Raw genomic sequence first — 24,645 nt, 5'->3', positions numbered from 1 at the left:
GCCAGGAGTTTGCAAGAGCTAACAGGCATCTGCTGGCCCGTGTGAAACACATCACTGTCTCAGCAGTTCCCAGCCAGCAGGCTCAGCAGAGAGACCAGGGGCTGAAAGGGTCCTGGAGCGTGCATCACCCCCGCACGTCATTCTTCAAAGTCACTGTGATGAGACACTGATAGGGCAGTGTAGGGCAGGAAGCCCAGTGCTGTTTTGTCCCTGACCCGGGGCTGACCAGAGGACTCCTGCTTGCTGTGTTATCAGGCCATACCTGGAGGACTAACTTCACACGGACAGAGAAATGACAATCATCCACCAGGAACTGGACGGTGCGCTGCTCTCTCTGCTGGATTAACGCTCAAGAGGAGGCTTCTCTTGTGTAGCAGAACCATTATTATCCTCCTACCTCAGTTTTGGGTCCCAGTCAGATCCCAAACCAGGAGATGCCTGTTTTCTGGATCTGATCCAGCTGCAACCCATAGCAGAGGAAAATCTAACAAGGAGAGTGAATCTCATGCAAATGGCACCATTTAGTGCCCAAATCCTGAGCCCCAAACCCAAACCAGGTGCAAGCATGTCTCCCTCTGCCTCTCTAGAGTCACAATACACTATGAGCCATACACAATACGGAAGGGGAGTCATCCTACCTGTCTAGGCATTCATACCGTGTCCATCATTGTATCAGCAGGTACGTTTAAAGCAGACAAGCCAAAGCCTACCAAACCAAGCACTGCACTGCACACACAATTCTCCCCTGGTGAGACGGGAGAATGAGCCACGCGAAAGATGTTAATCTGTACAGTGCTTCATGCATGACTGGAAGGTGCTCAGACAGGACGGCGATGAGGGCGGTACCAGAATCTAGAGAGGACAGAAAAGAATCTGAATCTCTTTCACCAGGAAGAGCTAGGACGTCACTAAACACACCACCCTCAGACAGCATCAAATGGGGGGACAAAGAGAAACCGTGAGGGAAGTAGAATGAAAAAGAAAAGTGAAAATGTGGAAGTGGTAGGAGATCACAGGAGTAGACACAATATAAATTAAACTAACGTGTGCAACATTTAGATCTCACAAGGACCTGCACCTTCAGAAACAACAGAGTGAAAACAGAGGAGAAAAAAGAGTCCAAAACTGCGTTCTCAGATGGCCACTTTCAGTGGTAATCATGGTAATTGCACATACAAATCAGACAAACAATTATGAATCCGTTTTTCAAAATCAAGCCCCGTTTGTGTTACTCTTGCAATAGTTTCCAATTTCAAATACAGAACAGTTTAGTCATCAGAAAGGAAAAAATGCTGCAGAACACACTGAACATGAACGAGAAACAGCTCTTCCCCACCCCCCTCCCCTTCCAGAACCAATTCCCTGCACTAAAAACCATGTGGTCAACTTCACTGGTCAGAATCAGAATAAAAAATTAAACTTGCACAGCAACTTCCATCAGAACTCTCCACATGCTTTACCAGCATTACATTAGTCTCACGACCGCCTGGCTAACTGTGCAGGATTAGCCCCATTTTCTGATGGGCCAGTGGAAGCCTGGGGGTGGGGCAAAGTGACTTGCTCAAGGTCACGCAGTGAGTCTGTGGCACAGCCAGTGCCAGAACCCAGCTCTCCCAATTCCCAGCCCAGCCCCTTAACCAAGGCCTCTAAGACAGCCCCAGTTCGAAGGAATTAAGCCAGACTGGACAAAAGACAAGACCATGACTAGATGCACATTCCAATCAGCTTCTGCGTCCCCAGGGAACTCGCCCCTTTTCATCTCAGGATTGCCACCTCTCTCTCACGACTTGACTACGCCTGCCTGAGTCTTGTCCACATGCAGTTTGGCCTCCGATTTAATTACACAGGTGTAGACCCTGACGTCGTTCTCTTGGTGCATCCCCCCCAGCAGGAGCACCGGAGGTGGGTTTAATTTCAATGTAAATTACTCTCGGTATTGACCTATTATTTTGTGGTAATGAGGAAGTTGCAGCTTGGCAACCTGAGCACCCTGGTGGAGACTCTCTTTTGCTGAGGGCAGAAAGCATTCAGCCACGCACAGCATATTTCCCTGCCGCCTTTTGGCTCCAACTAATATCGCAGCACCTCAGAGAGAGCGGGACACATTTTATACCCATTTTGCAGATGGGAGGGCTTTCCGGGGGTCCCTTGGCCAAGGGGATTCACTGAATCAGTGTGAGTGGAACAGGGAGGCTTGCTTCTGGGCTGGAGAGCTTGGAGCTAAGCCAGCCCTGACTACAGAGGAGCCCCCCAGGAGAGGAGTCAGGTGATTCCAATGTAAAAGGCAGAAGGAAGGGGTGGAGTGGGGAGAGCAGCTCAGACTGCCAGAGGCAGGAAGCCTGGCAGGGAACTGGGGAAGTTCAGGAAGTGAGAGATTGTGCGGAGCTGGGCCTCGTGGGAGGAATGGCTCTGAGGAGTGAGTCTAACAGTTAATGAAGAGAAGAGGAGCTGGAAGACTCTGTATTTCATTTGGACTTTGGAGTTTTGATCTTTGACAAACTCTGCTGCCAGCCAGAGGGGAACAGCTGAAGGGCGAATGGAAAGATTTGAGCTTTGAAGGTCACTGGAGACTGAGTTCTTACAGGGGTCTGAGTGAAGGGGAAATAGAGGCAGAAGGGCCACATGGGGGTGTTTGGGCGGCAGTAGGCAGCCACGGAGCTACAGTGAGAGCCAATAAGACAACCCAGGAGTCCTAACCGCCAGTTCTCATCTACCACCACTAGACCACATTCTTTCCCAGGATGGAGAGAGTCATTTAAGTTAGACAGAAGCCAAAGAAGGTGGGTTCAGCCCATTCCTCTGCAGCGTGCCAGGCTGCTAGGCTGTCTCCAAAGTCACAGGGGATGTGCTACTTGTCTACCAAGAGGACTGCTCCACGGGTCCTCTCTACTAAAAATGAGGATCTGAGTCTATAACCCAACATTCCTGCAGTTTCTTGCACATGGTCTCGTGAGCAGGATGTCCCAGAATTAGTCCGAAAGGACTCAGGCAGCAGGAGAAATTCTGGTTACAAAAGAGATACAGGATTTGTCAGTTAACAGACAAATGTGCTCTGCTGATTGCACATGCAGCCTTCATCTTCCCTCTCCAATGCTTAATCCCAGTGGCATCCTACCAGCCAAATGAATATCGTCCATAAATAATAGAGATACTCTGCCTTTCTCCCCTCTACAGTCACGTGCCTGCCGTCCGTACTGGAGTGAGAGACACACACGGGTAGGCTGTTCTCTGAGGTCTGCACAGAATTAGCTGGGGGAGGGGTAACAGAGAAACAGAGCGGCCACACCCAGACTGTGCAAGGAAAAGAACTGATGACCCCTCCCCAGCCAAGCTGTGACTTACGCAGAGGGTCAGATTTGGTGAAGTCCATCCTCCAATTCCAGCCAGACCCTCTTACCACATGAGCCCTGCCAGCCCCTCCTCCCTACCTGAAATATCTTTAGGGATGGGTATCGTATGAGGCCACAGGGCGTGGTAGGGGGACAATGATCTACAGCTTTCTCAGCTCCCCAGTGACCTCAGCTCACGGCCACCGAACACATGACCACGGGCTGCATTTGTGAACACATGGACCGTGGACCCAAGGCCCAAGTCAGGGGGAGGTGTTTGAGGTTTTACATGGATGTTTCACTGCTCTAGCCTTTTGCCTCTGGCTACAGCCCCCTCCCGGTTTCCAAGTGAAACCATCAAGCAGCCATTGTCTGTCTGCTGAGACTATGGGAGAACTCCCGCTCTGGCCCCGCACACACCACCTCCTGGTACTGTTGGACAGTGCGTGCTTCGACTGGCAACCTGCCACCCTTTATCCACGGTCTGCTCTGTGTCGGTTCTTTTGCTGGCTGAGCATCTCTCACCTCTTGCCATCTTAGGGCTAATTTAGACGGTAACCTCCCATGGGCACAGAGCCATCAGTTGCGTCTGTTAGCTCCACACATGGAGGCATCTGAGTCTAGGGACTAGAAGGAGATGGGACCAGAAGTGAGAAGCCCTGGGTTCTACTCCCCACTCTGCTACTGATGCAGCATGTAACTTTAGTCAAGTCACTTGCCTCTCATTTCTCATAAATAAAATGAAGACAATGTTACCATCCTGCGGCCCATGGATGGAAAGAGCTGCACGGGTGCTAGGTGTCATTACACAAGTTGAGGTCATTGAACAAGTAATTTACCAGTCTCCAAGGCACAGCGTGGATGATGGAAATTACTAATCCTTCCCTAATTCTGGTGGAGGCTATCCCTCTCCCCTCTGAAACACTTCACGGCAGGACCCCTGCTCAGTTCTCTTTCCCAGAGCACTAGACACAAGCAAGGCTAGAGAGCTGGTCTGCATTTTCCCATCTAAATATTTTTTCCACAGACCATGTACTCAGGTTCTAAGCTCTTTGGGTAGGGCCATCTTTCTATTTTGTATTATAGAGCACACGACTGGGTCTCCTGGCTACTATGATCATATAAATAAATACGGATAATAAAAGGGCTAGTCAACAAAACGACATTGACACTAAACATGTTTTCATCAAAAAAGTTCGTGTTTGGGGGCTTTTTTTTTTAAACACAAACACGAACAATTTTCAAAATGAAAAAAATTGTTTTAATCAATTTTTGCAGGGAAAAGAAATGATTTCCTAACCTACATTAGAGGGCTAAAACCGAGGATTCGCCATGGAGGGGAATGCTCACCATGCCGGTGACCTATTGCAGGACTAATACAGCACAGGACTTATCTGCAGCATATGAATTGTGTGGTGTTAAGTTCCCAAATAGGTGTTTTCAGCAAGAGCCAGATATGCCAAATAGACATAATATTCATTCACAAAACCACAGCTTCCGGCTTTCTAAAAGAAAATATTGACAAGCTCCTCCCACCTCCCTGCATTTCTGTATTTATTTGCGGGGCTGCACAAGTCATTTTACTCCTTTAATTCCCGCTTTCTGACCTCAAAGAGCTAACAAAAAGTGAACACAGACGCTTATGACATCCCTAACCACATAGGTCTTGTGAATGAACTGCAAACCAGTACAGATCTCAGCCAAGACACACTGGGATATGTGCCAAACAATCTAAGATTAAGATCAAGGTGTGTGCAGAGTTCATTTAATGACCAAAGCCTGCAGATATCAGGGATAAAGGGACCAGGTTCCATACAGAGCACATGGGGTTGCTGCTTTCTCATTTTAAAATAATAATGGCAAAGCCTTCATCACAAAGGCCTCCACAAACCCAGAGAGCGGGCAACACACAAAAGCACAGAGGAAAGCAAGCCCAACTTCTGTGTCCTGTCTAGAAAAGGGAAAATCCAGTATCACACCTGCTGTGATTCATCACCCATTTACCAAGAGCACTGAGCACGGGAGCCGCCAATTTAGCCCAACCCAAGTATTCAGAACTTTACCAAAGCAACTGATCAAATATTTACAAAACTCACACAGCAGTTACACAGAACAAGAAACCCGGTAGAACTCTGCTCTTAAAAGTAACAGTTCAGACCCTGAGCCCCACTGGTACCTGATGTAATGCAATTAGGGCAGATCTCAAGGCCATTTTTAACCACCAAGAAGCATGGAATTAAAATGCTGGGGTAAAGAGCAGGCCACATTGACAGGGACAGGAGATGCAACTGAGCTGAGACCCATACACTGGCACACAGCTTGTATTTGGTACAGGTGGGATCACGCTGCGCAGTTCTTATCTGGCTCAAACCTCTACATGGTGCAGGGGGTTGGGGGTCCATCCCATCCCCAGGATATATTCTGTGTAAGGAATTCTCAGGAGGATGGAGGAAATAGGGGTGAAAATTGGTTGAAACACAGAGATTTGAATCAAGTGGCGATGGCTTGAAGCCCAATGCTGTGTATCCTTCAGGATGCATCAATCTGTGTCAAGGAAATGTGACGTGTGGTGCTGTGGTTACGTATGCTGTGTCAATAGGGAACATGGTTGGTTCTTTGCATACATGAGAATAGGACATGTGCGTGGTTGTGTTTTCTCATTTCCTTTTGAATGCAGCGTCCAATCACAATACTACAAGAGCCTATTATTCCCCTGAGTTTCCTAGGTCACTGTACCATAGATCTTCACTTCGTGCCTTATCCCAGTGATCACAGACAAGGAGGAAATCCAGTGGCTAAGGATGGATTGTTTGCCAGGGGAAGAAGACGGGAACTGACTGGAGTCTTTAATTGATCATTTCCAGACAGACATTCTAATTTTCTTTTGACGAGGGAGAAGTTTTGTGAAGAGTGTGTCAGCATTATGCAGGGAGTGGACTCTGACACACACATAAAACCTTTGCTCTTTTTTAAAATGAATTTTTTTGTTTAGGAATTTCCCGGGTTTTTTAATGAGCCTGGTATGTTTCAGTCAAGTTGGTGTATGCTAAAGTAATGGGAAGGGAGCCTAGATCAAAAGACCTGGGGAGACCAAACATGGCAGAGTTCCTCCTCCCAAAGACTTACTCAAGTCCAAGCTGGGTAGCAAGGAGGGTTAGACCTAGGTGGAAAATGGGGTTTGTGGAGGAGACTTTTATCCATACGGAAAACACAGCACTTAGAGCATTTATGACTAGAAAAATCTAACATTTGACATTTTTAATAAAAGTCACTCCCTTCCTCTGGCCCTGTATTCCTCCCCTGGTGCCCCATCCTTCATTTCTCCCCCACCTCCCTGCATCCCTTCTCCACATCATATCCACCCCTCTCTGTGCCCTATCCCTCTGTCTTAAAACACCCCATCCATGACTCTCTTTGATTCACCCATACCCTCGTGTCCATATCCACGCCCCTTCGGTACTCCCCAATACCCACCTTCTCCTCTCCATGTCCCATTCTCCCATTATGTCCCCCCCAGAATTCCCGAATGCCTCCCCCAACCTCATACAATCAGATGAGCCCAAGTGGCAAGACCATCTACAATAGCGCTGATCACCCATAACAATTTTACATTCAACAACAAGCACTTTGTCCAAACTATAGGGACAGCCAGGGGTACTAATGAGCCAACCTCCTCATGGGCCACCTTGAGGAAGAATTTCTGGACAAATGCTCCACAAAACCAGTGATATACCTGATGAACATGGATGACATTTTCACTCTCTGGACAGACAGCTTAAACTCCCTCATAGAGAGCCCACAACCTCAAAACCACCACCTGTCCATCAAACTCTCTCTAGAATATTCCTGCACCAGCATCAACTTCCTGGACACCAAGATCAGCTTCAACAATGGAACCCCACAAACAACCATATACCAGAAACCCACAGATCCCTGTACCTACTTTCATAGAGCCTGTAACCACCCCAAACAAACCAAGGAATCTTATCTACACCCGGGCACTCAGATACCATAGAATATGCTCCGAGGAGAAAGTCCAAGATACACATTTTAGCACACTTAAAAACCAGCTTCACCAGACATGGACACACCACAAGAGAAGTGGATCATATCATCGAATGGGCCACCTGAATACCCTGAGAGAACCTGCTTCAATACAGGAAAAAAAACAAAACAACCTCTGACCACACACCCCTAGTTGTCAGCTACCATCCCACACTGGAACCCATTCAGAGTACCATTAAACAATTAAAAAATACACTTGATGGGGACCCCATCCTGAAAGAAATCTTTCCTGAACCTCCTCTTCAAGCCTTCAAACAATCCCCAATCTCATCATCAGAAGCAAGCTCTCTCCAGACCAGGGCACACCAACTCAAAGTGGCACCAGACCTGCCCAGACTGAAATACTGACAAACCTCGGATGCATAGGAACAACGAACACAGAGAGGCACCTCTGGCCTTCTGTGATCTGCAACGATCTGTAACGCTCAAGTGCTTTATGAGTAAAATGACTAGTTAAGAAGTTCCTCTGCTGAGCCTGTGTTCCTTTAGCTGCCACGCTGTCCCCAAGGGGTTAAATGAGGGAGCCCATGGCTGAGGTGCAGCTCCAAGGGAGCGTGTACAAAGTGCCTGGGCGGGGGGGGGCCTCAGGAAGGCTCAGGCACTGGTTTTAGGGGCTGGGGCAGTTGACTGGAGATGGACCAGCAACCTACATCCTAAGGAAGGGTGGCTGGCGATAGGTCTGAGCCCGGGAGTGTGCTCTGGCATCCCAGAGCTAGAGCCAGTGACTAGAACTTTACTCAGGCCCAGTGGGCTCACAGTTAAGATTGAGAGCAGGTTTGGGGGCTTCTCGTGGCTCCAGGTGGGACTAACTGTAACAAGGGATTGCAGCCAGCAAGGGTTTCTCCGGTGAGTGACCTCAGTCATTAGCAAGCATGAGGTAGCCACATGGTCCACTCTCAAAAACCTGGTGACAGTACGATGAGGTTCTGAGCCAGTTTGTAACAAGTGCCAGCTGTGAACTTCTAGTTGTGTTCCAGAACTGGAAGGCAGACACTTCTAATCCTGGTTCTGACACGGAGTTGATGAATAACCTTGGTTAAGTCACTTTATCTCAATGTGTTTAAAATGGGGGAAATATTTCAAGCCCCACTGTGGGATTAATTAGCTAGTGTCTGCTCAGCACTTTTCAAGATGCAAAGCCTTATAATCAGCCTGAGAACTATTACTTACCAACTGATGCACCAGAGAAAGTTTTAAGGTTAAGTGGAAGCAAGGCTGGTTAATGTGCATTAAAACAGGAAGACGGGACTAAGAGGTGAACAATTAATATTTTAAAGTGTCTTTTGAGAAAGAAAAAAGGACTGGTTTTTCTATTCTTTTCTCCAAACCAGACAGAGCCATGTAAAACAAATACAAGTATGGAGATAACCCAGAGATTGGATCCCGGAAGCGTTAACTGCTGAATTCTGGAAAACAAAACAATGATAAGGAGGACTTGTGGCACCTTAGAGACTAACCAATTTATTTGAGCATGAGCTTTCGTGAGCTACAGCTCTACCTTCATCGGATGCATCTGATGAAGTGAGCTGTAGCTCACGAAAGCTTATGCTCAAATAAATTGGTTAGTCTCTAAGGTGCCACAAGTCCTCCTTTTCTTTTTGCGAATACAGACTAACACGGCTGCTACTCTGAAAACAATGATAATGACTCACACTGGGCCTGTGGGTGGCTCATCACAAAATTAGCAGCAGCTTCCATGCTCCCAGCTGAGATTGGCTTTGCTGGGTTGTTTTCACAGATCTCCAGGACTGCAATTTAGCACATGCAAATAGACCCAGCAGCCAATCACAGCCACAATACCAGAAAGGCATACACATGCCGTTTAGAAAAATGCTTTGCCACACAAAACATGATTACCAGCTTCCACACTGTTTCGGGCTATGGGAAGAGAGGCTATTTTTATTATTAAACGTGACCCATCTCCTTTCCTCAAGGGGAAGAATCTATTCAAAGGCCTTTCAAGCAAACATCTCTTCATACAATTGAAAGCTTTGTGTACTATCATGGCATAAGCAACCTGATCTACTGTTTGGAGCCCACTGGACTTTTCATGATGCTTGTGCCATCTGGTTTTGTAGTTTCATTGTCTTGAACTGACTGTTTGACCAATATGCAAGAAAATCTTCAGTTTTTGTAGGGAAAGGGGTCACACGTTTCAGTGGGCTAGAGACAATAGACACAGGGTTTCAGAATTCTCTAAATCCAAGATTCAGAAAAGTATTTAGGAATGTGCGTAACTTTAAATGGGATTAATCACATGGTTAAGAGAGGTTTCAGAGTAGCAGCCGTGCTAGTCTGTATCCACAAAAAGAAAAGGAGGACTTGTGGCATCTTAGACACTAACAAATGTATTTGAGCGTAAGCTTTCATAAGTAAGTAAGTGCTTTGCTGAATCGATGCCTAACTCCAGAAAAAACAAAAATCAACCCACTGCCATCCAGTGGCCATGAACCAGCAAATCTATACACCGCATTTAAATTGGTCACCTCCACAGTTAAATAAGAAAACAAGTGATAAGAGGGTTTTTTTTAAGAGCCGGTTCCCTGTCAAACATATTTTAAAACTGCCGATTTTATATATACACTTATGAGGCTATATCTACCCGAGGAGCACTTCACTAGTATAGGGACACCAATATACTGCTCTAGTGTGGATACAGCTGTACCAGCAAAGCCAGACTATCTACCAATGCAGTAAAACCACACCCCTAGAAGTGGTATCAGGGATACCGGTCAAAGTGAAGTTTTGCTGGTGTAGCTGTGTCTCCCCGAGGGCCTTCTGCCAGCACAGCTTGTTGATCAGGCATCATACCTCTTCTCATCCCAGCCTGGCAGAGCTACGCCAGAAGAATTATGCAGCATACAGCTGGCCTGAACCTGGGTAATTTTTCAAAGTCAGGATAAACAAAATCTGACCACAGCATTTTGTGTAGATCTGATTGTGAATCAGAGCTGCTCAGAAGGCAGGAGACGTTTTTTCATTACATTGTAAGTGAGAAGTTTTGGTCAACGTTTTCCAAGAAGCCCTGTCACTTATACCCCAGCACAGGTGCACGTGGCATTTAGAAAACAACAAAAGGACAAGGTCCCTTCACTTCTCCGTCATCTAGGTTTGGGATTATTTTCCCTGGCAAAGCCCTTGAGAACTACAGATGGAAAGTTCTATAGAAAGAGACAGGTACAATTATTCCTTCAAAGAACAAGGTATCTACAACCTCGATTCAAGCTGGTCAGAAAAATTCAGACTAAACATTTTTTTCATCTGAATTTGCTGTTTCGTTACAATTGAAATGTTTCGCAGAGATGGTTCGATTTGACCAAGTTCCAGTGGTATCCTGCCTGCCAGGCAGGTATCAAAACACAGCAGGCTGCTGGGGAAGCAAGGCTGCCAGGTCATAGCTCTTCCAAAGCATGGGCTCAAGGAGATCTAGCAGACAGCTGAGAGTGGCCTTGGGTGGCTACTCTCTAGGGATAGCAGTGCTTAGTTTAACTGTGTGTTTTCAAATAATGCAAGGAGCCCAACCAACAGCAATGAGGAAGAAATTCCAATAATTTCGATAGCCAGTGGAAACAGACATGAGACCCCAGGCTTTAAACTAGCAACACGCAGTGTACGTTTTAACACCACTGAGCTACGTGGCAGGGTTGTACCAGAATCTGGAGATTACTGTCACTTTTATTAGCTCCCTCTCGCCCTATGTCAGGCCACAAAAATGCCTCATGATGGTCAATAGACTCAGACTCAGAGGTCAGCAAGGATCATAATGATCATCTACCCTGACCTCCTGTACAACACAGGCCATAGAACTGCCCCAAAATAATTCTTAGAGTGTATTTTTTTAGAAAAACATCCAGTCTTGATTTTAAAATGATCGGGGTGGGGGAGAGAACCCACCACAACCCCAGGCAAATTGTTCCAGTGGTTAATTGCCCTCACTATTAAAAATGTACCCCTTATTTCCAGTCTCAGTTGGTCTAGCATCCACTTCCAGCCATTGGATCACATTAGACCTTTTTCTGCTATATTCCAGAACCCATTATTAAATATTTTGCCAGGAGCTGAGAATGGGTGACAGGGGATGGATCACTTGATGATTCAGTTCTGTTCATTCCCTCTGGGGCACTGGGCATTGGCCACTGTTGGAAGACAGGATACTGGGCTAGTTGGACCTTTGGTCTGATCCAGCCTGGCAGCTCTTATGTTCTTATTTGTTCCCTATGCAGATACTTCTAGACTGTAATCAATTCACCCCTTCACTTTTTCTTTGCTAAACTAAATAGGTTGAGCTCTTTGAGTCCATCACTATAAATCACGTTTTCCAATCCTTTATAATCATTCTCTGAACCTCTTCCAATTTATCAACATCTTTCTTGAATTTTGGACACCAGAACTGGACACCGCATTCCAGCCGTGGTTGCACAGAGCCAAATACAAAGGTAAAATAACCTCTTTACTCCTATTCAAGCTTCCCCTGTTGATGCCTCCCAGGATGGCATGAGCTCTTTTAGCCACAACATCACACCTGGAGCTTGTGTTCAGCTGATTATCTACCCCCTCCCCCCAAATCACTTGGTGATTCCCTGCTCTGTTCATCCCCTCTGAAGCACCTGGCATTGGCCATTGTTGGAACACAGGATACTGGGCTCGGTGGACCTTTGGTCTGACCCAGCACGGTCATTTTTATGTTATAAATGTTTTGTGCTGTTATAACCCAGATATATTACAGCGAGATCGGACTATTTACACCCAGGAATTATTATTCCCTGTGCTGTCCTGACTTTCTGAATGACATGAAGTGGTTGTTTATTAGGACTATGAAGGAAACCCTAGCTTTGTGTACCACTCAGGTGAGAACCAGGCCTGGTGTTTCAAATCCAGTGACGATTGCCCCAGCATAGCTGATAATGACATGTATTGGAGTTTTCTCCTGACTAGAGGTAAGAATAGCCTCTGGAGTTCCCAGTCCAGTCCTCTACGTGACTCCCTGTGCCTGTCCTATTGTTATGAACCAATTACACTTACTGACTCAAGTTAGGAGCGACCAGGCATAAACAAGTGGCTCTGGCAATTAACAAGCTCTCTCGTTGGTTGGGCCAAAAGGGAACTTAAACTGACCTCAGCAACAAACTGTTCCCCAGCACAGGACTGTTTCAATGGGAAAATGAGCAGTATTTCTGTGGGAGGTGTGAATAATTTCTCTCCCGAGAGGTTGAGCTCTCACATAAGAAAACAAGTCACCTGTTACTAGGCCAACAAATGGCACCTGTCCTTCTGGGTATAACAAAAAAAGGCCCCTTCTGAATGTCTACTGCCTAGCTATTACTGCGATCCTCCGGTTAGGTAAATGTTGGTATGGGAACACAGACCCAACCAAGTCTAAAGCAGTAGCCTTTGAGAGATGTAAATAAATAATAAAATTCTGCTTTGCATTTTTAGGCCTTTTGTTCATGGTGCTTTACAAAGATTAAGTCTTACAACCTCCTGAGATATGGCAGGTCTTCTTATCCTCCTCACATTTTACAACTGGCAAACTGAGGCACAGAATGGTTAAGTGACTTCCCCAAAACCCCAGAAAAAGACAATGCAGAGCCTGAAAAAACCCCCAACAGGTTCTGATACTCGGCACCCTATTCAGGCAAACACATAGGCACATGCTTAACTTTAAGCATGGGCTTAAGCGCATTCTTGCTTTGTGGTCTCAGTTTCTTGCTTCACCCCTAGAAAACATGTCTCTCTCCATATAAAAGTTCAGAGCATAAAAATATATATATGGCCACTACAGGGTCAGAAACAGTGCTTGTGTGACAGATACAATGTTATCCAGATTTCAGCTGAAATATGTGCCACTATTATATTTCAAATAAAGATTTTAATAACCAGCTTTTGCTTTAGGAGATGTATTTTAAAAATGCCTTCCAGAAAAGTCTGCATTGTAATGAATAAAAAAGTGACTTGTTTGGGGTGTATTGTCTTTTGGCCCACAGACCTGCCACCAAGAGTGTTAGGAGAAGTCACACACGTTTTTGAGACAAAAAAGTGGCTCTGGTTTAAAAGGTACAAAATAAAGCTGTTAACAGACCCCGGGACACCAGAAATATTTATTTAAAAATACAATCCTGATTTTTATGGAAAGAGAGAAAATCTGTTCATTTTATTATGATTCAACTGCTTTATAGAAGGAGCAGAATAGTAGGTTTTCAGAATGCAAGAAAGTCAACCACAGGAGTGGGGGAGAAAGAGTTTACCATTGATTTTACAAAAAACCTCACCCCCCCCCCAAAAAAAAACCCACGCCTGATTAACCACAACACCTTTGAAATAGTTCTCACTTTGTTCAAAGACTCTTCACGACGCACACTAAATCCACAACAAAATCAAAGTGGGTAGTTTGGTTATTTTACCTTAAACAACATCTTCCTCTCGGGGCACCTGGACAAACTAAGCTCATGAAGCTTTAACCTTAGATTCCCCAGGCCCTAGACAAAAGATTGACCCGATGGGGTCTTCGGATCAGGGCTTGGGCCAAGCGAGGTTCTGGGGCAGCGCACCAAGGACAGAGCTTCCCCACGGGCACCGATCCCCTTGCACAGTAAAGCGGGGCTGGCTCGGAGAAGGAGTTGGAAAAGCCACTCTCCAGCTCTTCGGCAGAAGACACTTTGCCAGCCACCTGTTCGGTGTCCTTGGCTTTGCTCCCAACCAGCCACCAGCCGCTGAGACGCAGCCCGAGTGGCACCCCCATCCTGCCCGCAGGGCGCACAGGGGGAGCGCCGGGGAGCCGGGCTAGGCGGGGTCGCTGTGTGCGGCCGGTTGCAGAGCGCTGCCTTCCAGACGCCAGGAGGGAAAGTCCGGTAAGGAAGGGGCCGGCGCACCCCGTCCCCGGGCCGGGCTAGCAGAGAGGGGGGCTCGGGGAGGCGGGGGGCAGGGACTCTTGCCCCCCAGGGAAGGGAAATCCCCACCTGGGCTGTTGCTGGATCTCAGGCGCCTTCCGCAGAGACACTGCAGCATGTGCGAGCCTTTCTTCAGGAGAAGCCCCGGAATCTTCATGGGCGTCCCCGGGCCGCGGCGCCTCCCTGCGGTGCGGGGAACCGCGCCCCGCCACCAGCCGCTCGCAGCCCCGGGGGCGCGGGGAGCGGGGCGCGGGGAGCCGGGGCGGAGAGCGGCGAGGGCTGCGCGCCCCCAGCAGCGGCTGCTGCTCCGAGCCCTGGGAATCGCTCCAGCGTGACTTGTTGGGACTTTTCAGGGGAGGGGCCGGGCTCTGCGAAGCACGTCAAGCCCCGGAGCCCATGGGCCCTGCCCCCTGCCGGGAGCGCCACTGGGGGGGGGGAACAACCGCTCCCAGGTCCGGGCTGCCGATCCCACCCCGCCGGGAGCAGAGACTCCGGCTCCCCGGCTGCAGAGCACCCCGGGACCAGCCCTGGGCGGAGATAACGCCCCGGGCCCGGCCCGGCGGCAGGAGAAGGCGCGGGGGGTTAGACCGAGGGAGCGGAGGCTCCAGGGGAAGTGAGGTCGGGCGGGACAGGGGGGGCGCAAGGCGGGACGGGGTGGGGGGGCGCAGGGCTGGACGGGGGGCGCGGGACGGGACGGGGCGAGTGGGGGGCGCAGGGCGGGACAGGCGCCACGGGCTGGCCGAGCAGCACGCTGGGGAGTTGCCCAGCGCTGAATTGCTCCTGCCCCCGGGGCTGTGAAGCCCCCATTGCACATGGGCCCCTGGCTGGGGACTTGGGGCGGGGGGGGGGGAGGCAGGAGAGCGCCCCACTGGCGATGGGACAGAGCCGCTTCGGAGAGTTGCTGGTTAATGCAAAAGGAGCCTCTAGCTGTCAGATTTCTCCAGCCCCGGGCGTTTCCCCAGAGAGTGCCCAGGGGCTGGATGGGACAGTCAGCCAGGATCGCCCCTTACACCCGTCCCCCAGAACAAGCCCCTGTGCCCTGCCCTGCCCGCACATTTCGGGGTGACCATTACACGGGGCTGCCGCCCTGGACTCCACTGACAAGCGACAGCCAGTGCCCCGAACACCACTGCAAACATCTGAATGTCACTGCTCCGAGAGCTGCGGGCCAAGGGGGTTTGGGCCTCAACGCTTACTCGCTGGTAGGTGCCTTGGCCTGTGGCCTCTGCTGTGGGCTAGTGTTTATCTCGCCTGGTTGAACCTTCGAAGATGATGTTCCCATTGTCTGGGGGCACCAGCACCTGGTTAGCTGGGTCCGAGCTGAACCCCGGCACACGCACAGGGTTGGGGGCTCAGCCCGACGTGCTCGGGTCCTGGTGAGGGTCACACAAGTACAGCATGGCTGTCTAGTACTGCAGCTGGTCAGGAACTTTTCCAAAAAACAAAACAAACTTTTAATGGAATTTTGATTGGGCCGGGGGTGGTGGGGGGAAGGGTATTGTATAGCCTGGTGGCTAGGGCACCCATGGGGCGGGGGAGACCCAGGGACCAGTCCCTTGCTCCACTGACTATGTAAATTATTTCTCTAAAGTGGAACAGCTTTAAAACAGGAGAGACTGAGGGAAACCCCCATCAGACCATCCTATAGCCTTCTGGTTAGGGCATGCTCCTGAGAGGCAGGAGACCCCTGTTCAATTCCTCTCTCCCGCTGGGTCTCCCACATTCTGGGTGAATGCTCAAAAGTTGTAAAGGGAGCCGTTCCTCCCCACTTCCTCCTCTTGCGAGAATGGCCACCCAAGCTGCCTGGCCCCAGGAGAGGGTTTCTGTTCCTGGATTGCTAACAGAGCTAAGTGCCTCCCTGCAGCCCAGACTTGGCACCTATCTCTGAGAGAGGGGCGGGGCTTACCACACCTGCCTCTCATCAGCATCTCCCATTGGCTAGCTTAGGCAGCACCGCACCTAGTGTGCTGGCTCTGTGGGCACCTGTCTCTCCCCAGGCCTCGGAGAGGGAACCTACTTACCTAACTCAGGGGGTTTGGATCCCGTTGCTGTTCCAGTGAATTTGTAAAGAGGAGGCGTTGTGACACTGAGCATTGCGATGCCGGAGTCACGCCGTGGATCCAGACCCTAGCTCAGGGCAGTTAAAATGAAAGCCAATCCTGACCATCAAACCAGCCATTAAACGCAGATGACAGCTGCATTTCTTATTTAGATCTTAAAAAGCATTTCAAATGCTTGCTCGGTAATTATAAACCGATCATTTAAAAATTGCAAAAAGAGGGGCCTGCTTATTTCTGTCAGCTAATTAATTACATTGTTGTAACGCCTCAAACCTTACTGTGCAGCAAACGCTGCTCCCAGGGGATTCGTTATTAATCACAAATCTTGTGCCCACAGTACTTATTGCCAGGGTACCCTCTGCTGAAAGTCACCACAGGGGGGATCATTAACTTCCACATTGTGTATTTATGACCCACCCATCCAGGTCATTCCAGCAAACTCCTTGGAAAAACCACCATGCCACAGAATAAACAGAATTGCCCCATATCCCAACTCCATATCTCACCACAGGACCCTACACAAACCACCCTGCCCCCTCTCCCAGGACTATCACCTCAGTCTCCTTTAAATACCAGAGCAATGCCTGTTTCTCTATGCTTACAGAACATAGCCAGCAGATGGCAAACTGAGACTACTATTATTACACGAAGATATAATCACCTCATCCCCCTTCTCCCAAGTTTATCTTTCATCCACCTGCTACATCTGGTCATGAACCAAGACTGCAAGTCCTCTGCGAACGGGCTGGTACATTTTCCTACACCCATGTACAGTACTTACCCCATGGAACCCCCAATGTCTGATTGAGGCTATTGCAACATATACTGTAACAAACAACAGTAAAGATCCACTTCCACAAATGCTTCAGTAGCACACCTGGAATGTGAACAATTCTGGGCACTGGCAAGTCAAGAAGAAGGGAGAGTTTCAAATCAAGATGCCCTCCTGCCACCAGCCCATTCAGAGTTATAAACGAGGGAGATCCATCCTTAGCGCTTCCACTGATCAACTGCAGCAGGCCACACCAGGAGGGAGGCAGTCCCCTGTCTACACTACAGAGCCTATACCAGCATAGCCCCGGAGTGTAGATGCAGCCTACACCAACAGAAGATGCTTTTCTATCAGTCCAGGAACATCAACTCCCTCAGCGACATTGGCTATGGGCTTGTCTACACGACGGAGACTTTATGAGCACAGCTACAGTGCCGTAGCTAGGCCGGCATAACCCCATAGTGTAGACGCAGCCTACAGAGATGGAAGGGGTTTATCCATCCGGGTAGGAACACCACCTCCCTGAATGACGGTAGCTACGCTGACAGAAGCATTCTTCCAATGACATAACCCCCAGAATAGATGCAGCTAGATTTTTCACCCCCCGACCAATGCAGATATGCCAACATAATTGTTATGTGTAGACCAAGCCTTAGATACAGGGAGGAGAATGTGTTCCTGCTAGTGAGGTTTGGATGGACATTAAAGGACCCTATATGAATTTGGGGAACATTTAATAATTAGGAGACTGTGAGAAACAGACTTATAAACAACTAGCAATCTAGGCCCCAGATCTAGGTTTGTTAGCACAATATACAAGTTCTGGGAAAACCCGGTAGAAATGGTTCCTTACATTAAAAATAAATAAAAAACTCTTGGTTAATTGGCATATTTAAGTAATCTCCCTGCAGAGCTGGAAATTTAGCCAGAGCAGCATTCTGTATGTGCATGCAAAGGAGGAATCGAAACTAGTTTGGTCAGTTTCACAGTTGTCCCTGAGAAAAAGGGAAGAGAGAAACCACTTTTAAATCTCTTTTGAATTCCTCAAGTAGCAGATGCTATCATCCACATGAGTGACAAACTTTTAAAAGGTAGAGCTGGGATGGCAGGGGTTCTTGTTTTGTTTTACTTTGACAGAGTTGGACAAAGAGCCCAGAAATTATAAATGAACGTTCATTTGAATGCAAGAGGGAATTCTGACCCTGCCATATTTGTGAGTGGAGCAGGATTAGCGTGATGGGGGGAAATAACATTTTAAAAAATTCCAGGATATTCAAATACATTCTTTGAGGACTATGTTTACAAATTATTCACGTAGGTCTTCTCGATAGTGTCCAGCTGAACTCGAGCTATAGGGCCTGATTTTGATCTTCAAAGCCATGATACACTCTGGTTTCAACAGAATTAGTCCTGATTTACATCACAGGAAGGAGAACAGAATCAAGCCCACAGAGAAGAAATAATTGATGCATGTTGTCATTTGGCCATTTTAAAGGCTAGCTGTAGAAGATTTGCTAGGCACACACTCATTTCCTCTGTAGACAGATACAGCCTGGCTTCTGGCAGGGGTAAGCTATGAAATGGAGGCAGGAAAATGGCTAGAGGGAGGTCCTTTAGGAAGCATAGTGTGTTTTGCTCAGGGTTTGCAAAGCACCGAGCACATTTTGGATGCAACCACAATGTAATCAATAAAGTAAAAATTCAGTTCGATAAATCACTCAAAACAACACGTGAGCCAAGCATTAAAGCCCATGCCACTTTTGGAAAGATAACTGCAATTGTTTTTAAGGAGAAATGCAGTGAAATAGTCAAAGGATATTGATGGAGATGGTTACTCATTATAGGACAAAGATAGGGCAACTCAAGAAGAAATTTACTCCTTTGCAGAGGGCTTAGGTACAGTTAGGTTTAGGTATGGTTTCTGTGGATATAAGTCATGCATAAACCTTGCTCTGGCTCGCTGCATGGGAGCACCCACAACAGCCATGATCAAATCCCGCAGCTGGTCAAATCCCACTTGTAGGTGGAATGCCATTACTAAAAACACCCCTGAATAAGACTGTCAGGGTTCCCTCCCCACTCTGAGCTCTGGGGTACAGATGTGGGGATCCACATGAAAGACCCCCTAAGCTTAATTCTACGATCTTAGGTTAAAAACTTCCTCAAGGCACAAATTCTTCCTTGTCCTTGGATGGTATTGCCACCACCAAGTGAGTTAGACAAAGATTCAGGAAAAGGACCACTTGGAGTTCCTCTTTTCCCAAAATATCCCGCCAAGCCCTTCACCCCCTTTCCTGGGGAGGCTTAAGAATAATATACAACCAAACAGCTAAACAAGGTGAGCACAGATCAGACCCTTGGGTTTTTAGGACACTAAAAAACAATCAGATTCTTAAAAACAGAACTTTATTATGAAGAATAAAGTAAAAGAAGCACCTCTGTAAAATCAGGATGGAAGGTAATTTTACAGGTAATAAGATTTAAAAACACAGAGGATTCCCCTCTAGACAAAACTTCAAAGTTACAAAAAACAAACAAACCAGGAATAAACCTCCCTCTTAACATAGGGAAAATTCACAAACTAAACCAAAAGATAATCTAATGCATTTCCTTTCTTTACTTACAATCTTTGTAATCTAGATGCTTATTTCAGGTAGAGTTTTAGGAGATGGTTTTTCCTACCCTGGTCCCTCTCTGTCCAAGAGAGAACAACAAAAGACCACACAAACAAAACCTCCCCCCACAGATTTGAAAGGATCTTCTTCCCTTATTGGTCCTTTTGGTCAGGTGCCAACCAGGTTATTTGAGCTTCTTAACCCCTTACAGGTAAAGGAGGGATTTTATGCTACCCTTAGCTGTATGTTTATGACAAAGACAAAGGCTGCATTTGCTGGAACACAAAAGCTTGCTAGGAAAGGCTCAGACACATCAGAAGAGAGTTGCAGGGAAGGAACTGTATTGTCATGTGTGTACAAGAAGGTTGGAGCAGAACAGGGAAGTGAACTCAGATCTCCTAAGTCCCAGTCCACTGTTTTAATCACAAGCTCAGCCTCCTCCTCATCATGAAGGAAAGCGAATCCATCAAGCCTTTCCAAAGACAGGGTTTCTCGTGGAACTAATGTCACCTACCATACAGAAACTACATGGCAGAATGTTCTGAAACATTGTAGTGGCCATCTTTAAAAAAGGGAAGAAGGAGGATCCTGGGAACTACAGGCCAGTCAGCCTCACCTCAGTCCCTGGAAAAATCATGGAGCAGGTCCTCAAGGAATCAATTCTGAAGCACTTAGAGGAGAGGAAAGTGATCAGGAAAAGTCAGCATGGATTCATCAAGGGCAAGTCATGTCTGACTATTCTAATTGTCTTCTATGACGAGATAACTGGCTCTGTGGATGAGGGGAAAGCAGTGGACATGTTGTTCCTTAACTTATCAAAGCTTTTGACACAGTCTCCCACAGCATTCTTGCCAGCAAGTTAAAGAAGTATGGGCTGGATGAATGGACTATAAGGTGGACAGAAAGCTGGCTAGATTGTTGGGCTCAACAGGTAGTGATCAATGGCTCCATGTCTAGTTGGCAGCCGGTATCAAGTGGAGTGCCCCAAGGGTCGGTTCTTGGGCCAGTTTTGTTCAATATCTTCATTAATGATCTGGAGGATGGTGTGGATTGCACCCTCAGCAAGTTTGCAGAGACACTAAAATGGGAGGAGAGGTAGATACTTTGGAGGGTAGGGATAGGATACAGAGGGCCCTAGACAAATTAGAGGATTGGGCCAAAAGAAATCTGATGAGGTTCAACAAGGACAAGTGCAGAGTCCTGCACTTAGGATGGAAGAATCCCATGCACCGCTACAGACTAGGGACCGAGTGGCTAGGCAGCAGTTCTGCAGAAAAGGACCTAGGGGTGACAGTGGACGAAAAGCTGGATATGAGTCAACAGTGTGCCCTTGTTGCCAAGAAGGCCAATGGCATTTTGGGCTGTATAAGTAGGAGCATTGCCAGCAGATCGAGGGACGTGATCATTCCTCTCTATTCGACATTGGTGAGGCCTCATCTGGAGTACTGTGTCCAGTTTTGGGCCCCACGCTACAAGAAGGATGTGGAAAAATTGGAAAGAGTCCAGCGGAGGGCAACAAAAATGATTAGGGGACTGGAACACATGACTTATGAGGAGAGGCTGAGAGAACTGGGATTGTTTAGTCTGCGGAAGAGAAGAATGAGGGGGGTTTTGATAGCTATTTTCAACCTTAAAGGGGGTTCCAAAGAGGATGGATCTAGACTGTTCTCAGTGGTAGCAGATGACAGAACGAGGAGTAATGGTCTCAAGTTGCAGTGCGGGAGGTCTAGGTTGGATGTTAGCAAAACTTTTTCACTAGGAGGGCGGTGAAGCACTGGAATGGGTTACCTAGGGAGGTGGTGGAATCTCTTTCCTTAGAAGTTTTTAAGGTCAGGCTTGACAAAGCCCTGGCTGGGATGATTTAGTTGGGGATTGGTCCTGCTTTGAGCAGGGGGTTGGACTAGATGACCTCCTGAGGTCCCTTTCAACCCTGATATTATATGATTCTATGAAAGCACCTGGGAAGTTGTGGGGAGGGAGCTGCTCCCCATCTCCAGGAAAGACAGCAGCATGATATTACATACATCAAGCAGGAAAGACTCCTTCTTTAATTGCCTTAATCTGGTCAACATACAAGACCACCACGTGTGTACAACTAATGGAAAACACTTTCAGCACTTGATTGATAGACTGGCATAGAAAATCTCTCTTCAGCTCACCAAAGCGGATTTAGAAAAGAAAGACGTACTACACCCTTGATCGTTTAATAGGTTTATCCTCAGACACATAAAAGGCTCACGGTAATAAGTATTTATTAGCAGCATTTCCAGACATTGAGAGGGAGCATCATATAATACATAAAGAAGGCTTTGTGTATCAAATGTCTAGCCTCTGAGTTAGAGAGAGGTGGGCGTGGCGTGGTTCAGGATTTTCAGAGCGTGGTAATACTACTGTAATCCCACAAACGCTGGAATTGGAAACAGACTATCCAAGCAGATTCAGGTAGAGAGAGTCCTACCAGGCAAAGGTAATACGGCTCAAGCCCCACCGCTACCACACTGGTTTTACTTTCAGGGCTGCCAATATTGTTCCTGGGCGATTAGTTCCCATTTCTTGATTTTCACTCTATCAGACAGCTTAAAAATAGAGTCTGAGGATGGTAAGTGGCAAGACAGAGGGACCTGCTCATTGTATTCAAACTGACCTACTGCATCTTGGTTGTCTCAGAGAACAGGCCTAGACATAGAATCATAGAATCATAGAATATCAGGGTTGGAAGGGACCCCAGAAGGTCATCTAGTCCAACCCCCTGCTCGAAGCAGGACCAATTCCCAGTTAAATCATCCCAGCCAGGGCTTTGTCAAGCCTGACCTTAAAAACCTCTAAGGAAGGAGATTCTACCACCTCCCTAGGTAACGCATTCCAGTGTTTCACCACCCTCTTAGTGAAAAAGTTTTTCCTAATATCCAATCTAAACCTCCCCCACTGCAACTTGAGACCATTACTCCTCGTTCTGTCATCTGCTACCATTGAGAACAGTTTAGAGCCATCCTCTTTGGAACCCCCTTTCAGGTAGTTGAAAGCAGCTATCAAATCCCCCCTCATTCTTCTCTTCTGCAGGCTAAACAATCCCAGCTCCCTCAGCCTCTCCTCATAAGTCATGTGTTCTAGACCCCTAATCATTTTTGTTGCCCTTCGCTGGACTCTCTCCAATTTATCCACATCCTTCTTGTAGTGTGGGGCCCAAAACTGGACACAGTACTCCAGATGAGGCCTCACCAATGTCGAATAGAGGGGAACGATCACGTCCCTCGATCTGCTCGCTATGCCCCTACTGCTCCAGCCAAGCAGAGAGTAGCCTGGCCATGTGAGTACATAGTGACGAGGCTGGTTCAGACGGGAAGATGGCCTGTCTCTTTGTTCTTAGCAGCAACATTGACACACCCAGCCTTGTGCAAGTCACTTACGCTCTCGCTAACACTGCTTCCCCTTCTGTGAAGTGGGTGACATTATTTGCCACACACTTGGACATCCTCAGACGAAAGGAACTCTGAAGTGCTGGAGAACTCTCATTATGTATTATTGTTACAAGGAATCGGAATACTTCCCACCTCTGCCATGTGCCAGCGATCGGACTGGTCCATTCAGCACAGCACATGGATTCTTATTTCTGTCCTCAGCGAGGGCCGGACTGCAAGGGTGTGCCATGGGGCAGGGCGCGTGATGTCGGTAACAGACCCACCCACGCAGCTGCATTCAGGGAAGCAGAAGGACTGCTCGAGTCTAGCATCACTGCACTAACAGAGTCTGCCCTCTGTGCCAGGTCCAGTAAACAAAGCAGGACAGGGCCAGCATGCCTGTGCCAAAGCAGGCCTCCCATTTGGCCAGTTAAGAGGGCAGGGCAGCACCTGGGGGCTACAAAGGACCAGGGCGAATCAGAGACAGGGACAGGCCCAACTGAGCAGACTGGCTTCGGTAGAAGGGCAGGTGAGAGCGGCCAGGGGGCTGTGAAAGGTCCGGGAAGGAAGCAGAAGGTGGTTCCTGGAGGACAGCTGAAGGCAAGAGAGCAGCAAAGGGGTTTGTTGGCTGGCAACCCCAGGCCAGGGCCGAAGGCAGCGGAGGGAGATGCCTGTTGGCTCCGAGAGCCGGAACACAGGGCCAGAGAGGAGCAGCAATGTGGCTGAGCCATTGACGTCTTCACCTCGTGGGCCCAGGAGAACCATGAGAGAGTCAGGTGGAGTGAGCGGTGCGCCCCTGACAAGGATGCTCACAGAGGAGAGACTCAGGGGGTCCTACTGGGAAGACGGGGCTGCACTCCACTTGGAAATGAGGGGTGGCTGTCCGAGTACAAGGTAGGGGAGGACGGCTCTGAGGGACGCCAGGGCAGTGTGTCATACGTACTGCTCTAGATTGTGCTGCGGCAATTCTGGTCTAGGCTTATGGGACTTGGTTACGGTTTATGGGCACAGGATTGCTGTAACCAATGAAGGCCGCAAGGGCTATATTTTTACTTGGGACTATTTTGAACTATTTCTGGGGACTCTGGAGGAGGGAAATTCAGGCAGGCTTGTCCCACCGTGGCCCGCTGCAGGAGTGGGAGTGGCCTTATGACAGAGACAGGGAGAGACAGCACAGAGCATGGAGGGGCTGCACTGAGGGGGGCTTTAAGTCACTATTGTGCCCACCTGATTCTGGTCTCTGCCAGGGCCCAAGACAGCCCCCGGTGTAACTTTGGCAGCCTGAGGGGCTGCTCTTAGCTACAGCAGGCTCCCTGGCACTGCTTATGGCTTGTGGCACAAGCTGGAATTGCCACGGGGCATGTGTGCTATGGCCCCACCCCTTTACACCAAGGCTCTTGGGCCGGGGGACCACTGACAGCAGCCCAAGACAGCACCTGCTCCTGCAGGGAATTCTCTCCTAGTCCCTGGGGGGCTGTTCACAGCCAGCCTGCACCCCCCAAGCTCTTACAAGAAGTGG

The 24,645-nt window shown here is 48.2% G+C and overlaps 1 protein-coding gene across 2 annotated transcripts in view; it reads right to left on the bottom strand.

The window, feature by feature from the left end:
• The window catches only part of FGF12 (fibroblast growth factor 12), a 290,970-nt gene that overhangs the window by 169,907 nt on the left and 96,418 nt on the right, over positions 1 to 24,645 (bottom strand). The window contains exon 1 of one of the 2 annotated variants that reach the window (XM_075132030.1): positions 14,351 to 14,485. The exons of the other annotated variant lie outside the window; for it this stretch is intronic. Within the exon in view, the coding sequence (XP_074988131.1) occupies positions 14,351 to 14,438 (88 nt within the window). The 5' untranslated portion in view covers positions 14,439 to 14,485. Of the gene's footprint in view, positions 1 to 14,350; positions 14,486 to 24,645 lie in introns of those variants that run through there. 2 annotated transcript variants of the gene reach the window in all.

The sequence above is a fragment of the Caretta caretta genome, chromosome 9 (genome assembly GCF_965140235.1).
Source record: "Caretta caretta isolate rCarCar2 chromosome 9, rCarCar1.hap1, whole genome shotgun sequence".
NCBI lineage: Eukaryota > Metazoa > Chordata > Testudines > Cheloniidae > Caretta > Caretta caretta.
The sequence above is the reverse complement of the archived record's forward strand: the minus strand, read 5'-3'. Positions and strand labels throughout refer to the sequence as shown.